The following is a 17965-nucleotide window of genomic DNA, read 5'->3' on the forward strand; positions in this document are numbered from 1 at the left end:
CTCAAGTGTTGAACAAAAGTGTTTTCTTTTTTTCTTTTTTGAGATTCTGTGATGTTCCAGATTCTCCTATCAGACCTGAACTGAGAACATGTTTTCCATGCCATTTGTACCTTTACACAGCTGATTTGATTGTATGCTCATGATTACATCACATGATGGAAATGGAAGAAAAGCAGAAACAACACACAGAACAGAACCAACAAAATCTGAACTCATTAACACACAGCTTCTCACCACCACACAGCTTCTTTCAGGCTGTGCAGTACATCTTAAAATTGGCTCTTATTATTTACTTCCTTCTGCATACATGTCAACCTTACATATATTTCCAAACATGAGAAACCCTAAGAGGAGGACTTGGAACACCCCCCTAAGTTCACAGTACAACATCAGCATTATGTTTGAGAAGTGTTTCTCTGTACTAACTTCAAATTGTAAAATAAAGTGCTATGTTAACAAAGATTATGTTAAAAAGAAATTATGCTACAAAGAAATTATGCTTATTTGTTATAAAAATGATATTTACCAAAGAATTTGGATCTAGCCTTGTGAAATGTGGAATAAATTCATGTTACAAATAAGAATGTCAGTGGCTAAGTGGATCTATTACCAAGTACTATAGCCTAGTTGCATTAAAACAATGCAAGTGCAAAAAATATATAAAAAGCATTATCTTATGTGTGCTTTCTATGGTCCTGTCAAATTGTTTTATAAAAATGTTAGGCTTTAGTTCTTTATGGCACTCTCTATGAGCTTTAATTAATGTCATATCTAAGGTGGAAAATAAAATTTATTATTACTTTTAAATAGCTGAATCAAGGAATATGTAAAATGAAATGTTGGAATTATTTCCTTTCTACTTTAATACAAAGAATTCAGAGGGTCATAACTCTTTATAACTTAGCTGCAGTATGGGCTAAGTAATTTACATATTATTTAGCCATTGCGTGCTTATTAACTTTTACATACTTTAGGCAGCAGAATATTTGTGGGTCACTTTTTAAAGTCCAGAAGTTCCACGATCAGTCTTTCAGTAACTCCATTATAGAGTGGAATAAAACAAAACAAGCTCATGCCTGCCGCCAACAACCTTGTCATTTATTCTGTCAGATCAAGGAGGGTATAATAAGCAAGAAGATGTTCTCAAAGAAGTCTTGAACCAATTGACAAATAAGGGTGGGGATTGGGCCCAGTGGACTCTGAGGGTGCCTGTTATCTAACTCCGCTGTCCCTGGTACCTGTGTGTGTCCCTCTCTTCAGCATCCGAGGCCAGAGTTATCAACTTAACCGCCAGAGCTACAGGTGTGAAGTAGCAGAAGAAGTACGTACTCCAGCTTTCTTTACCATCTGGAAGGGACAAAAAGTTATTCAGGGTTCTTAGGTGAAGTTTGCATAATGAACATGATGTGCCATTTTTGTCACCTCTCATGTGCTTACCATGTGCCAGGACTGGGCTCGGAGCATGCCTGCATCATTGTAGGTGTGTTCCCTACAGTCCTCACTGATGGGTACTATTATTATCCCACATCACAACCAAGGATACCAAAGTGAGTAAGGTTACATAGCTTATCCAAAGTTTTGTATTTATTAAATGTCAAAGGCTATGACATTAACCACTCAAAAACCTGAGATTTGCCACTCAGAACCTGATATTAACCAGTCAAAAACCTGAGATAGACAAAAACCTGAGATAGATATGAGACTTACAGGAAGTAAAGATTTATTAGAATCCTGGCTCTACCGGTTAGTGGCTGTAAGACCTGGAATATGTTGCTGAACCTTTCTGAGTCTGGGGTTGTTGTTGAGGATTAATGAGATAACATAGGTGTGTAAAGTCCTGGACAGACATTACTTGTGGGAAAAAATATTAATTCTTTCTCCTTTTCCTAACAGTTTTTCCTCTTTCCAAAAAATTCAATTTTTCTGCTTGCTGGAAAATTCTAAAGAGAAAAGTAGTTCAGTCGGTGGTATTCCAAAGGCAGTAGTCACTGAAGGAATGATTGGTCCACCCCACTATCCCCAAGCTGGTATAGAACTGCTAGTGCATGGTGATAAGAAAAAGCAGACAGATTTCTAGTTGGTTCTATCACTGGTTTTAAGTTCTCCGTAGACAGTGCATCTCCTTATTGCCTGCACCTGGGGCAAATTGATTTCCCCCACTTTGTCCTTGGTACCCCCCTAGAGCCCATTATATTCATTACTCCTTCTTTCACAATTACAAAATTAGTTACTAAGTTATTTACCATGTAATAGGGAGTTTAGGTCTGGCATTTCTTCTCACCTTGTAGGTCTCATATGTGGGTTGGAGGCAAAGTACGTAGAAATTGGCTACAGGTAGCATTTCAGAACTGTCAGCTCTCCTGCCCCCAATACTACTTACTCACCTCTTTGAATTAAGGTATGAGAAAATACAATGAAAACATTAAGTCTATATAGGAAGCTATTATCTGCTAGGGTCGGGACAGCAGGTATTAGAGACACAGGATACATTTTTTTTTTTTTTGCCAACCTCAGCATTTACTTAAAGATTCCACATACCAGTTTTAAATGCCTATTTTTTTTTAATGCCTGCAACCATTCACTTTATAAAATGTATCGATTTAACTATTAAAACGAATGTCTGGCTTCAGATGGGGCGGGCCAACCCAGCCTGTGGAAACATAGCACAACACTAGGTGGATACATGGCGCCACCTAGCGTCTTTAGCGCACTTTGCAATCTATACTTGGCTTTCAAAAATTGAATCAAACACAACTGTTTTATGACAGAGAAGATGTATGCGTTGTTTGGGATAATAAGCAAAACGCCTGTAGAAATCTAAGACAAAATCTGCTGATGATTTTTGTTTTGAATTTTTTTTCATTACTTTAATCTTGCAATTTTAGGCTCTCTAACTTTTAAATAGTATGCCTTTAAAAATAATACTTTGAGGGGAAAAAATGAATCACAGCCTCTGATCTCAGAGTGCTATGCATTATTTATGAATATGTGCAGCTGTTTTCATTAGGATTTATGACATCTTCTGTGCATTGCAAATCCCTTAATTCAACCTGAGTTTCCAGGAAAGGAGATCATTATCCCTCTTTTGCCGACTGAAAAGGAAAAGAATAGAAAAAAAGCATGACTGGTTAAATGGAAAAATTCCTTCTTGATTTCTTTTGTTTTCCATTAACATGTTTGAAACAGATAGCTTGAGAGTCTTTCCGGAAAATAGTATTCTTGCTAACTTGTGGGTAAATTTACCTCCAACTTAAATTGCATGTGCATTAGGAATGAATGTTTACATGCTGTTAGTACTGGCTCAGAGTGGCAGTACCCTTCATTCAGAATAATAAATACGTCCTTGCCATGAGTTTTTTACTCAAGAGACACTAGAGATCTTTAGCACTAGCACCCAGCTCACCTGCTGGACAAATCTTCATTCTTCATTCTGTGCTGCAAATGAACATTATCCTTCAGGTTGAAAACACTTCTCCAGATAAACTGGATTCCTAAAATAGCTTTTGTTGAGAGCTTCTTATGTGCTTGCCAGAGTGCTCAGAATGCTGTATTATCTAATGTTGTTCTTACAGCACACTTTTGAAGTAGGTAATATTATACCCATTTCACTGATGATAAATTTTTTGGCTAAAGAGTTTCTGTTACCTATTGAAGGTCTTATAACCAGTGAGTGGCTTTATGGATATAAGATATAAAACCAGGTAGTTCTATCTATCAAACCCCTGCTTTATGCATAGTTGCCTCATATATAACTTCCTTTTTGAATTTGCTCTCTTTTTTTTTTCTTTTTGAGGCGGGGTCTAGCTCTGTCACCCAGGCCGGAGTGCAGTGGCATGATCTCTGCTCACTGCAACTTCCACCTTTTGGGTTCAAGTGATTCTCCTGCCTCAGCCTCCCAAGTAGTTGGGATTACAGACATGCACCACCACACCTGGCTAATTTTTGTATTTTTAATACATACAGGGTTTCACCATGTTGGCCAGGCTGGTCTCGAACTCCTGACCTCAATTGATCTGCCCACCTCGGCCTCCCAAAGTGCTGGAATTACAGGCGTGAGCCACTGCACCTGCCCCTGAATTTGCTCTCTTTCTATAACTTACTTTCCTTCACTTTCATCCATTTATGTAATCACTCTTCAATTTCCCAGGTCTTGCCTTTTGACTTTTTGAGACTAAAATGTCATAGGAGAGGACAAATTCAACTAGGACTTCAAATAAGCAGAGTGCCAACCAAGAGCAAAATCTCCAAAGTTGACATGAGGTTGGGAAAGTAACTTCTGGAAGAAAGCTAAGTTCCATTCATCGGTTATTACATTTTTGTGGACCATGGACTAGTGCCATGGGACATCAGCCCTGCAGGTGTGCATGTGCACAAGTGTCTGTGGATATTAACACTTGAGCACATCGAACCCTTTCCACATTCTGAAAAGAAAACATATCCTCGCCCACACATGCACACATAGATATCAGCTTCCAGAGTACTGTTGTAGATTTAACCACCAACACAAAAGACCAAGACGTATTCACCAAAATGTATCTGGCTTCTGGACTTCCACAGAATCCTACGAACAGACACTTTAAAGTGGGAGGGGGGAACCCCAACTGTACTGTCATGTCAAAGCATTTGTTTTCTAAAGTAAATGCTGCATTAGAGCTAGTTAATAATCCCTAGTTGTCAGCTATTTTGACAGGGATGGTATTTGGAATGCTGCATTTAATGACTTCCTTCCCAGAAAATGAGAAAGTTATTTGAAGGACCAAAAGGTGTCAGGAGTAATCCTTCCCAACCCAATCAACTTTGCATATGAAAGGGGTAGAGGCTTTTCGGGAGAAACCAATAGAGCTGAAGTTGCTTATCATTCAAGGAACGATCTAGGAAGGAACACAATCTGTACTGTCACTTGTCTGATATAAACCTAAATAATGAAACAAGGGACCTTCCCTTGGAGAAACAAACACTCATATCCGATGATCGCAGTCTCCAGGCCTCACGGAATTTCCAAGTATTTTGATTTCTACATCCATATAAAATAAATAATGAATACAAAAGCACACTTTAGACCAGAAGGGTTAAATGTGTTCATTTTCAGTCATTCGTTTATTTAAAACATGGGCTATTTTTAACATTTTCTTTGAGCAAAAAAGTACAAAGCACTGTTTTTACTGTAAGCATGCATGGAGCACTAGGGAGAAGCAAGATGGGCCCAGGACACCAGTACAGAAGGGGACTGGGGCCACTCCAGCATCTTTATGATTTGTGCTTTTTCTCTCTTGAATCCAAACAAGTCTTACAAGATGACTCTGCAGTTTGATCACAGGTTTAGCATCTCTCACCCATTTTCCCAGCTCCAGCCTCTAAACTCACCCTCTGTTCCCAGATCCATTCTTCACAGCAGCAAAAGAGTGATCGTAGTTGACTTCCTCCATGCAAAATACTTAAGGGTGCCCACTGCCCACAGCATGAATCACGAACAACTTTGCTTGGATTTCAAGGCCCTGAGTGACCTGGCCCTAGTTTTCCTGTTCAGCTTCCTTATCCATTACCTGCCTCCATTCACCTGCTACACCTCAGGTTCATCCACACACCCACCACAGTTCTTTCTCACTTTTTTTTTTTCTTTTTTCTGAGACAGAGTCTCACTGTGTCACCCAGGCTGGAGTGCAATGTCATGATCTCAGCTCACTGCAACCTCTGCCTCCCAGGTTCAAGCGATTCTCCTGCCTTAGCCTCCCAAGTAGCTGAGATTACAGGTGCACACCACCAAGCCTGGCTAATTTTTGTGTTTTTAGTAGAGACGGGGTTTCACCATGTTGGCCAGGATGGTCTTGATCTCTTGACCTTGTGATCGGCCTGCCTCAGCCTCCCAAAGTGCTGGGATTACAGATGTGAACCACTGCGCCTGGCTCTGTATCACTTTTAAATATTCCTGGCATGCCTCCAAGAGTTGTCTGACTCTTCCTTCTTCTTGGAACACCCTCCCTAGTCCTTGACTCCTGGCAAACTATTGCTTATTTGTCAAGTCTGGGATCAAGTGTGCTCTCCCGTCCACAAGCCTTTTTTATCTTTCCCAAGCAGCTCTCCCTTCTCTGTCTCTTCCCTGTACTTACTGTCATAACCATGAAAGGCCTTATTTCTGCATCAGAGAGGAACTCTATTACACAGTAAAGCAGTGTGGGGAAAGTCAAGTTAAGTAAATTTCGCTACTATCTGAGTTTCAAATTTGCTGATGTGCACTGGAAATTGCAAAGCGAGGGATATAATATTGCTTATGTTTCTCAAATATATCCGACCATGGAATGCTTTTTGCATTTTTCCAAGGAGCATGTATTGATTCCAAAAATTCAGCTTATAATTGTTTGTGTTAGAATGGAGGCTTCTTGAGGGCTGGGAATGTCTATTTTTATCCTGGAAATCCCTTGCTGTCTCAATACATATTGAATGAATAAATAATTGCTAAGAGTGGAAACGGATTAGTATGTCATTGTATAGCTGTTATAATAACTTGCAGACACATTGGGACTGTTGACTGTGGCTCTGCACACAGTCATCACATAGGCCCACCTCAGCTAGTTACTTACAAGTTTTACCTACTTACTGAGGAAGAGAGAGAAAAATTAGAGAATAGAACTGAAATGCGGCCGGGCGCGGTGGCTCACGCCTGTAATCCCAGCACTTTGGGAGGCAGAGGTGGTTGGATCACGAGGTCAGGAGATCGAGACCAGGATCATCCTGGTGAACATGGTGAAACCCCGTCTCTACTAAAAATACAAAAAAATTAGCCGGGCGTGGTGGCGGGCACCTGTAGTTCCAGCTACTTGGGAGGCTGAGGCAGGAGAATGGCGTGAACCCGGGAGGCGAAGCTTGCAGTGAGCTGAGATCACGGCGCTGCACTCCAGCCTGGGCGACAGAACGAGACTCCATCTCAAAAACAAACAAAGAAACAAAAAACCCCCAAAGGTTTATGAATATTAGGAGAAACTATCATGGAAACAATTCTAGAAAGATATTCCATACTCGAGTGATACAAGTATATATTTAAGGCAGAACATGAACTATGATTGGAGTAAATTAAGACATTTATAGTCTCTGAGAACAGAAGGGATTATGAAGCCTTCTCTCCACAAATAATATAGAATTTTACCTTTGCAAATAGCACAAACCTTACATAATTTCTCCATACATTTTACTTTTAACTTTATTTAGATTTTCTCTTTACAAAATTTTGCATAAGTTTATTGAAGCTGAACTTTTTTCTCTTTTTTTTTTTCTATAGTTCTGCCCTGGCTTTGCTGAGCAGATTCCCTAAACACATGGAGACCTCCTCCTTGGGTGATTTAGCACTTGTTACATGCCCATAGAATCTTTAAAAATACTCTTGCAGCTAAATTCAAATACAAAGGCAAAAGAAAAAAAATGTTTTTAAGTGTGAACACCCCCAGTAACGAACAGCTGTTCGCTACTACAGTTTATTGAACCGAAAGAAGGTCTCTCCCCTTCCTGTCCTGCTGGTCTTCTCAATAGGAGTCACAAAAATGGAGCGTTTTAACACAACTGGTGAACAGTCTCATGAGCTGCGTGAAGATTTGCTAAATCTGCCAGGAGAGGGCAGCACACCATCTTTCCCTAGCTCCTTTTTTTTTTTTTGAGACCAAAAAAAAAAAAAAGGAGTTCAAGACCAGCCTGACCAACATGGTGAAACCTCGTCTCTACTAAAAATACAAAAATTAGCCGGGTGTGGTGGTGCATGCCTGTAATCACAGCTACTCAGGAGGCTGAGGTAGGAGAATTGCTTGAACCTGGGAGGCAGAGGTTGCAGTGAGCTGAGATTGTGCCACTGCACTCCAGCCTGGGCAACAGAGCAAGACTCTGTCTAAAAAAAAAAAAAAAAAAAAAAAAAAAAGCCCACCACCCACATAGACAGGAGGTAAGTGAGGCAAAGGAGGTGGCCTAGAGTAGAGCACATCAGGACCTTCTTTCCTTCTTATCCCACTCCCTCCCTCTCAGATACTCCCAGGGGCTTTGGGTGGAGTGGCTAGACCTGGGGGAAAAGGATACCCTGGAGGATGCTGTTAGGTGCAATCTTTCTAATGCTGCTCTGGTAACCTTAGATGCCGCAGCTCTGAAGACAATCGTCTTGGGTCTTGGCAAAAGGGTGGTGTGAGTCAAATTAACTTTTGGCCAATTTACCTTTTCTTCTCTCTCCAAAGCCTCCATGCGCTAAAGTCACCTACTTTAATGCCAAATTTTTCACCTCATATGTCCCATGTCACCTATGTAGCCTACCTTCTCTTGCACCACCAAGCAAACACCAATGACGGACATATATCACTGTCATTGACATCTTGCAGTCATCAACATTAGTACTTGTTGACAAAAGGAGTCAAACTCTGTAAAATATTTGAAGAGATTTATTCTGAGCCAAATATGAGTGACCATGACCTGTGACACAGCCCTCAGGGGTCCTGAGAATATTTCCCCAGCGTGGTCAGGGTGCAGCTTGCTTTTATACATTTTAGGGAGGCATGAGACATCAATGAAATACATTGAAACAATATATTGGTTTGGTTCAGAAACGCGAGACAACTCAAAGCCTGGGCGGGGTTGGGGGGATGGTTCCAGGCTACAGGTAAATTTCAACATTTTTTGATTGATAATTGGTTGAGTTTGTTTAAACACTTGAGATCAACAGAAAGGAAATATTCAGGTTAAGATAAAGGATTGTGGAGACCAAGGTTCTTTTGAAGTCTTAAAGTGGCTGCCCTTAGAGACAATAGATGACAAATATTTCTTATTTGGACCTTTAAAAAGTACTAGATTCTTAATCCTTTCGGGATGGGGAGGGCCTGAAAGAAAAAGATCTAGCTACCTTAATAGAGATTCTTTACAGATACATATTCCCCCACCTCCATGCCCCCCCACCCCCCCAACACACACACAGAGGACAGCTTTGCAGGACCATTTCAAAATACAGCAAAGAAACATGTTTTGGGGTAAAATATTTTGACTTTCTTCTTTGTCATGTAATGTTATGCCAGGGTCAGATTGGAAAGTTAGTCACGGTATATAGGGTTAAATAAAACCATTCTGATGAGAATTTATGGTTTGTAGGGCATGGCTCTCCAGACCCGTTAGATAGGAATTCGTGCAAGCTAAAAAAATCAGAGCTCAGTCCTCAGACTTCAGAATTTATAAATTGCCTTCATGTATTCAGCCAACAAATTCTTGTTGTGTACTGCTAAACACCAGATATTCTGCTAGATGCTTGAGTTTGAAGATGGTTGATATGACAAACTCCTGTGTTCAAAGAAATTTCAGCCTGATAAAGAAGCCAAATACGTGTGTGTGAATATATAAATATAAATATCATATATATTTAATAAGAGTGGGTGGGAGGCCTTTACAGTCAGACGTAAGACAGTTTACAAAGGAGTGAGAAGTCTGAAGTCATACAATTTGTCAGAGAAATGCAAGCAGTTTAGCATTATAGGATTAACAAATGTTGAGGTGGGAAAAATTGTAGAAAAATGATTAGGGGATGAAGAGCATGTGGTCATGCTCTGGGAGAATTAGGAACCATAAGCATGATCATTATTACTCCCATTTTGAGGAAGCTGATTCACGTAGAAAGTCAAGTCGACAGAAATTTGCTAAGGAGCTGTCTCCTTTTAATTTAAATTCTGATTCCCTGAGATCATCTCACTTAAGCCTCAGATGACAGGGGGATTGTAGAAGAGAGCCCTTCCCTGAACAATTAGCATGACAAAAGAGGGCATTCTTAACCCAAATGAATCTTCAATGGATAGAATACCTAAGAGCAATCATTTGTTTCATATTTTCCTTCTGAACATACTTAATAGAGATACCTTAATAGAGATGCTTTACAGATGCACGGTTGGAAGACTAGTATAATGTGTGTACTTTCAAACACATACAGTTTTTTAAAATCATGTCACTTCATTTCTGAATATTTGAACATGACTATCCTAAGACCAAGTGTATTCTTCTAAACAATCAAACTCAAAAAAGCAGTCAGGTAATTTATAATAATTCACTACTACCTACTATCATCTAATATAAAGGGAATCCTCAAATCTCTACAAGGGCCCCAATATTATACCCCTCCCCAGTCTGGGATCCAATCAAGGATACGACATTACATAGAGTTTTCAGTTTCTTTCTTTGTTTCTCCAAATCTCCTGAATCACAAATACTTCCCAACCTCATTAGTCTTTCAAGATAAGTGACATTTTCAGAGTCCAGAATGATTTTGCTTTTTTTCCAGAATGTCCCTTACTTTGTCTGATTGTTCTCTTGTGATTAGATTTGAGTTCACCATGCTTAGCAAGAAAACTACATGTGACGACCTTCTCCAAGAGTCACACAGCAGATGACATCAGTTGGTTTCATCACTGGGACTGATGTTTGAACACAACATCAATAAGACTCTCTCTAGATTTGTCTACTCTATATACTCTGCGTACCAGGAGACCAAGGCCATGGGGGCTGCCTCAGATTTTCCATTAGAGGATCAGATCAGTGGATTGAGTATATTATGTTTCTTGTATTTTCTCTTAGAAAAAGAAGAAATCTAAATATGTTTTATCGATGTCTAAATATATTTGACCTAATGTTTTCTCATGTGACCATCACAACAGTCCTGCAAATCATAATCATTATCCCATCTCTGATGAGAAAACTGAGAAACAAAAGGCCAAGTGAAATCTCAAGTTCACAGAGTGAGTAATGGCAGATCTCGGCCTTGAACCCCTCTCTTCTTACTCTCAATGCACTGTCCTTTCCTGTGTGTGTGTGTGTGTGTGTGTGTGTGTGTGTGTGTGTGTGTGCGCGCGCTGCACTCTCCTGGCTGTTACAGAGCAAACACATACTGAAAATTTCCTGTGCCGTTCATCACCACTAGAGGGAGGGAGAGGATCTCCAAAGTTAACATGTCTACATTCATTTGGGCTAGAAATTACTTGACAAGTCAAACTATTAATGTAAGGTAATTACATACACAGGAATAAATAAAGAAAAAAATTGTGTTCTAATTGGTGTCCCCTGCTTTTTTTTTTTTTTTGCTGCTAATGGCTTAAAATTGATTGCATATGCATAAACTACAGACGTAATAGAGGATGATTAAGGACAAGTATGAATACCAAAAACTACATAATGAATGTCTGACTCATATTTTATTTACAGTGAGGTTTCAGGCAGGAACATGCAGTTGGCTGTTCTTTTACAATGTATGTTATCTACCTGAGGCATAAAGCATGTGGTACATGAACATACAGAGCAGACGTTAATTATTACTATTTTTCATGAGTCTATCTCTTTCTTTTTACAAAAGAGATCAAAAGTCATTATGGCACGTGAATTTGGCTTTTATTACCCTGCATTGTTTTAAAATGAAAGGCCTTAACATAGGTTTCTGCACATCATGTCTCTACCTACTACAAATAAGACACCATTGTTTAATTCATCCCATAAAAGCTCATTCGTATGGACAAAAATGGGCAAAGCTAATCTCTATATATTTCAACTGATTGTGTGTTACAAAAATAAACCCTAACTAGAGATAAAACTGGCAGCTTACATTTTCAACTACTTATTTTTCTTGATTACAATTTAAAAAATCATTTAGTGAGAAAAAAAAGGAAGAAAGAAACACAGTATTGTAATGTCAACCCTATGAAAACAAATATCCAGAATGTTCTGGGAAGAGCTCAGTTTGTTCTATAATTTGAAAACCACTGGGAACTGCTAAAGTGAATAACAAAAAAATCAAAATTTTATTAATATTTAAAATGCTGAAATGGAGAAAATTCAAAGTAGCATTCAGTTCAGTAGTAGAAAATGTGTAATTATGTTAGACTTTAAAAAGAGAAAAATAACAATTTTTATTTCCGTTCTGTCCAGCAGTCAGATGATGTGCAAAGGGCAAGAAGGTTAAATAAATAGATACGATCATTCCAAAGCCTCAAGTTGTTTGAAAGCAGTGTGAGCACACCTCCTCCAAGGAGAGTCGGGTTGTTATGAAGTACACCCAGGTTGCAGGGATTCACCTTACATGAGGGGAAGATGAAGAGCTCTTCAAATGAAGAAATGTGCTTTGCACATTCGGGCCCACTAAAACACTTTCTGCTCCAAACACAAGTGGTATTTGCAGGCCCTACTTTGGAAGGTTTTATAGATAGGTCATGATGACTTCCTCTGACCAAATCCATTTTGTACAATCTTGCTATGGTTCTGTATCCTTGGCCTTCGCAGTTGGTGTACATAGATGCCAAGGAATAAAAAGGATAACAGCCATCTGGTTCTCATCTCAACCAAAGAGGCAGGTTTAACTAGAGGAAATGGGTGCATGCTCGTGTGTCAAGTTATTTTTATTAGACCTGAAAGCAGAACCCTGGAATGTTGTACGGGGAGAGGTCATGGAATCTTTCCTTTGGAGACCTTTAAAACCACAGTAAATTTCCATATTGGTGAGATGATAGTAGTGTGGTTCTGTCTAAGAGAAGGGAAAGGATTACTAAATGAGTCTTTAGGCCATTTCAATGTAATTCTGCAGGAAACTCTAAAAAAGACCCTTACAAATTAATGGTCTTGGTTATGATTTTTATAGCCTTATGTCACCACAAAGGGGTGCTATTGCATTAGTTTATGTCCTTCCTGGGAAAACGTCTTCAGTATTTTCCAAAAAAAAATTCCTACATAGGCTTTCAGCAATCATTTTGGCAGCATCAAGCAGTAATTCATTGTTTATCATGTGTTTTGGAATGACAGGGATCTGTATTAAAATCAATATTGCTAAGATTTCTTTGGATTGTTTACAGGCATACCTTGGAGATATCATGGGTTCAGTTCCAGACCATGGCAATATAGTGAATATTGCAATAAAGCAAGTCTCAATAATTTTTTGGTTTTCCAGTATATAGAAAAATTATTTTTACATTATAATCCAGTCTATTAAGTGTAAACATTGTGTCTAAACAATGTACATACCTTAATTAAAAAAAATACTTCATTGCTAAAAATGCTAACGATCATCTGAGCCTGCATCAAGTCCTATGTTTTTGCCAGTAGAAGGTCTTTCCTCAGTGTTGATGGCTGCTGACTGATCAGGGTGGTGGTTGCTGAAGGTTGGGGTGGCTGTGGCAATTTCTTAAAATAGGACAACAGCGAAGTTTGCCACATCAATTGAACTCTTCCTTTTACAAAAGATTCCTCTGTAGAATGCAATGCTGTTTTTTTTTTCTTTTTCCCTCCTTTACCTATGCCAAACCATGTGATGCTGTTTGAGAACATTTTCCCCACAGTAGAATTAAAGTCATTTCTCTCAAACCCTGACACTGCTTTATCAACTAAGCTTATGTGATATTCTAAATCCTTTCTTGTCATTTCCACAATGTTCATAGCACCTTTACCAGGGGTGCATTTCATCTCAAGAAACCACTTTCTTTGTTCATCCCTAAAGAGCAACTCATCATGTGTTCAAGTTTTATCATGAGATTGCTGCAATTCAGTTACTTCTTCAAGCTCCCTTTCTAATTCTAGTTCTCGTGTTATAATTTACACTTTACCACATCTGCAGTCCACTGAGGTCTTCAGTGCCTCAAAGTCATCCAGAAGGTTGAGATCAACTTCTTCCAAATTCCTGTTCATGTTGATATTTCGAACTCTTCCCATGAATGACAAGTGTTCTTAATGATATCTAGAGTGGTGAATCCTTTCCAGAAGTTTTTAAGTTACTTTTTTTACCAAATTTATCAAATGAATCACTATCTGTGGCAGCTATAGCCTTATGAAACAGATTTCTTAAATAGTAAGATTTCAAAGTCAAAATTACTCCTTGATTCATGGATTTAGAATGAATGTTATCTTAGCAGGCATAAAAACATTAATCTCCTTGTACATCTCCATGAGAGCTATTGAGTGACCAGGTGCATTGTCAATGAGCAGTAATATTTTGAAAGGAATTCTTTTTTTTTTCTGTGCAGTAGGTCTCAACATGGGCTTTAAATATTCAATAAATAATGCTGTAAACAGATGTACTGGCATCCACACTTTGTTTTTTCATTTCTAGAGCACAGGCAGAGTAGGTTTAGCATAATTCTTGAGGGCCTTAATATTTTGAAATAGTAAATGAGCATTGGCTTCAACTTAAAGTCACTGGCTGCATTAACTCCTAACAAGAGAGTCAACGTGTCCTTTGAAACCAGGTATTGACTTCTCTCTAGCTAGGAAAGCTCTAGATGGCATCTTCTTCCAACAGAAGGCTGTTTCTTCTACATCAAAAGTCTTTTTAGTATAGCCACCTTCATCAGTTATTTTAGCTAGATGTTCTGGATAACTTACTGCTTCACCTTACACTTTTATGTTATGAAAATGGCTACTTTCTTTAAGCCTAATCAACCAATCTCTGCTGGCTGCAAACTTTTCTTCCATAGGTCAGTCACCTACTTCAGCCTTCATATAACTGAAGAGTTAAAGCATTGCTCTGAATTAATTTTTGGCTTAAGAGAATGTGTGGCTGGTTTAATCTTCTACCCACACCACTAAAACTTTCTCCATACCAGCAAGAAGGCTGTTTCACTTTTTAATCATTCAAATATTAAGTGCAGTAACACTTGTAATTTCCTTTAAGAACTTTTCCTTTGCATTCACAACTTGGATAACTATTGGCAACAAGAAACGTGGCATTTGGCCTATATTGACTTTTGACTTGCCTTCTTCACTAAGCTTAATCATTTCTACCTTTTGATTCAAAGCGAGTAATGTGCAGCTTTTCCTTTCACTTGAGCACTTAGAGGCCATTGTAGGGTTATTAATTGGCCTAATTTCAACATTGTCATGTCTCAGGGAAGCGGGAGGCCTGAGGAGAGGAAGAGAGATGGGGGATATTTGGTTGGTAGAGCAGTGAGAACACGTAAAGCACTAATTGATTAAGTTTGCCATCTTATATGGGCATGGTTTGTGGTGCCCCCAAGCAATTACAATAGTGACATCAAAGGCAATCACAGATCACCATAAACAGATATAATGTTTTGGTCTGTTCTCACACTGTTAATAAAAACATACCTGAGACTGGGGGAAAACAAAAAAGAGGTTTAATGGACTTACAGTTCCGCATGGCTGAGGAGGCCTCACAATCATGGTGGAAGGCAAGGAGGAACAAGTCATGTCTTATATGGATGGTGGCAGGCAAAGAGAGAGTTCTTGTGGAGAAACTCCCCCTTATGGAATCATCGGACCTGGTGAGGCTTACTTACTATCACGAGAACAGCACGGGAAAGACCTGCCCCCATGCTTCAATTACCTCCCACCAGGTCCCTCCCACAACACATGGAAATTCAAGATGAGATTTGGTTTGGAGATCTGGTTTGAGCCAAACCATATCATATAATAATACTGAAGAAGTTTGAAATACTGTGAGAATTATGAAAATGTGATACAGAGACAATAAGTGATCACATAGTGTTGGAAAAACGGTGACAACAGACTTGCTTGACAGAGGGTTGCCTCAAATCTTCAATTTATTTAAAAAAATGCAATGTCTATGAAGCACAATAAAGCAAAGCACAATGAAACGAGGTAAGCTTATGTAACCATTTCTTTAGAAAAATACACACAATCTTTGGATTATTGCTGTGCATTCATTACAAACTACACTTAAAATTTTTCTTTAGGCAGTGATGGGTGATATGGTTCTTACCTTGACCACTGTGAATCAAATTAATGTCTTATGCTACGGTCATATAACCCTTTTGGGGTTAGGATTCTGGTATTAATGAGCAATTGTTAGATCTGCAGGATAGTCAGAAAGCTCAGTCTTCTCTGAGAAATGATATGTGGTAAAACAAGAACATTCAGCCTGTGACTCCAGGAATAGTACCTCCTATCCACTCTTCCCTGGCAGGGAGTATGAAAAGAACAAAGCAGTCTACAGTCCTGTGTGTACTCACTACCAACAGTCCTCTGTTTCCCTTTTATCTTGGGTACAATGACAAAGCAGGCTGTCTGTTCCTGACCCAGATGGACTTCAGAACTGTGGCTCACAAATTTCCCCTGTGATGAGCAGAGGACCCCATTCAGGGCTGAGGAAGTCAGGTGAAGCCACAAAGCTTGGAGTCTTAAATCTCCTGAGCTGAGTCTAAAAGAGTTTCAGTAAGTAGCTTTCTGCTCTGAGAGCTGTGGGGTACAGAGAGAGAGAAAAAAAAAAGTAAAAACTTTCATTTCTTCTGACAAGACTTTGATGAGGAGACTGGGGACTTGAAGATAATGTAACTTGTAGAGAGTTGGGGCTTTGATTGTATATTAGGTTGTGGTATTTGGAGTTGGGGGTTAAAAATGTGTTCTGACATGCCGTACAAAGAAGGGCTATGTTTTCTGGTGTTTGCAAGTGAAATTAATTTCAAAATAGCTGAGGGTTTATTAGTCCCCCTCAGAAGAGTTTAACATCCCTTTATCTAGAAGCTTTGCTGTGGCTGTAGGAAGGGTTAGTGTGTTTGGAAAAATTGACAAGGAATCTTTGTGTTTATATTTGCCCGTTGGGACTTTGACTCGTGAGTATGTGAGGGGCAGAAGTGTGTTAAGGTGCTACAGTGATTAGCGGAGAAGCTAGACACATGCAAAGTGAATCAGCAGAGGGTGCAGGAAAACTGCCCTCAATCCAGAATCACCATCCTATGACCATGACCCCCGACATGTCATTACTCTGTTGATTTTTCTCCTTTCCTGGAGACCAGGAAGCCCCTCGATATTTGTCAAAAGTGGAATATATGTTTTATCACATGTCTTGAACCTCATCTATTTGTAGATTCTCCTGGAGGCAGTATGTTGAGGGAACAGGAGGTTAAATTTGGTCACAATAGGAGTGCTGGGAGATCTGTCGATCTTTGCCAAAGGCATGAGGTCACCAGTATTCAGGGAATTTGAAAAGGGGGTATATTTTGAATGTTATATTTCCAGTAACATACTGATTTTAGAGTAGATTGTGTGTCAGCAAAGTGAGGGGCAAGCCCCCAGTCTTATGCGTTAACAGGAAAGAAAGGATGAAATTCTTAATATCTATAGTAAAATGAATGATTATCCATTACTACCTTCTCAAATTATTTAACTAGAAATTTTTTACAAGCCACATATGTCATATTAGTGATTTTTTCATAATTTATTGTTTACTAGTGGTAAAAGAATTTCCATCGAACTTTTAAAAAATTTCAACTTTTATTATAGTTTAAAGTATACATGTCCAGGTTTGTTACATGGGTAAATTGCCGATGCCGAGGCTTGAGGTCCCAATGATCCCATCACCAAGGCAGTAAGCATAGTACCCAATGGGCAGTTCTTCAGCTCACACCCCCACCTCCCTCCCTTCCCCGTCTAGTGATCCCCAGTGTCTATTGTTCCCATCTATACATTCATGTGTAATCACTGTTTAGCTCCGACTTATAAGTGAGAACATGCAATATTTGACTTGCTAGTATTGCAATAGCTTGCCTAGGATAATGGCCTCCAGCATCATCCATATGGCTGCAAAGGACATAATTTTGTTCTTTTTTATGGCTTCCTAGTATTCCATGGTGTATTTGTACCACATTTTAAAAAAAATCAAATCCACTGTTTATGGGCACTTAGGTTGATTCCACTTCCTTGCTATTGTGAACAGTGCTACAATGAACATATCGTGCATGTGTCTGATATAATGAATTGTTTTCCTGTGGGTATACACCCAGTAGTGGGATTATTAGCTCAGTTGGTACTCCTATTATAAGTTCTTTGAGAAATCTCCAAACTGATTTCCACAGTGGCTGAACTAGTTTTTATTCCCACCAACCATGTATAAGCATTCTCTTTTCTCTGCTCCCTTGCCAACATCTGTAGTTTTGTGATTTTTTTTAATAGTCACCATTCCAATTGATGTGAGATGGTAACTCATCATGGTTTTGACTTGCATTTCTCTGATGAT

At 39.1% G+C, this 17965-nt stretch overlaps 1 protein-coding gene across 5 annotated transcripts in view; it reads left to right on the plus strand.

Annotated features, from left to right (window-relative positions):
• The window catches only part of NYAP2 (neuronal tyrosine-phosphorylated phosphoinositide-3-kinase adaptor 2), a 331171-nt gene that overhangs the window by 258942 nt on the left and 54264 nt on the right, over positions 1–17965 (plus strand). The window contains exon 8 of one of the 5 annotated variants that reach the window (XM_055109151.2): positions 10322–13971. The exons of 3 other annotated variants lie outside the window; for them this stretch is intronic. In XM_055109151.2, the coding sequence (XP_054965126.1) occupies positions 10322–10327 (6 nt within the window). In that variant the 3' untranslated portion in view covers positions 10328–13971. Of the gene's footprint in view, positions 1–10321; positions 13974–17965 lie in introns of those variants that run through there. One more of the 5 variants, XM_034955294.3, reaches the window with a different exon arrangement.

Source organism: Pan paniscus, chromosome 13 (assembly GCF_029289425.2).
Source record: "Pan paniscus chromosome 13, NHGRI_mPanPan1-v2.0_pri, whole genome shotgun sequence".
In the NCBI taxonomy this organism is placed as follows: Eukaryota; Metazoa; Chordata; class Mammalia; order Primates; family Hominidae; genus Pan; species Pan paniscus.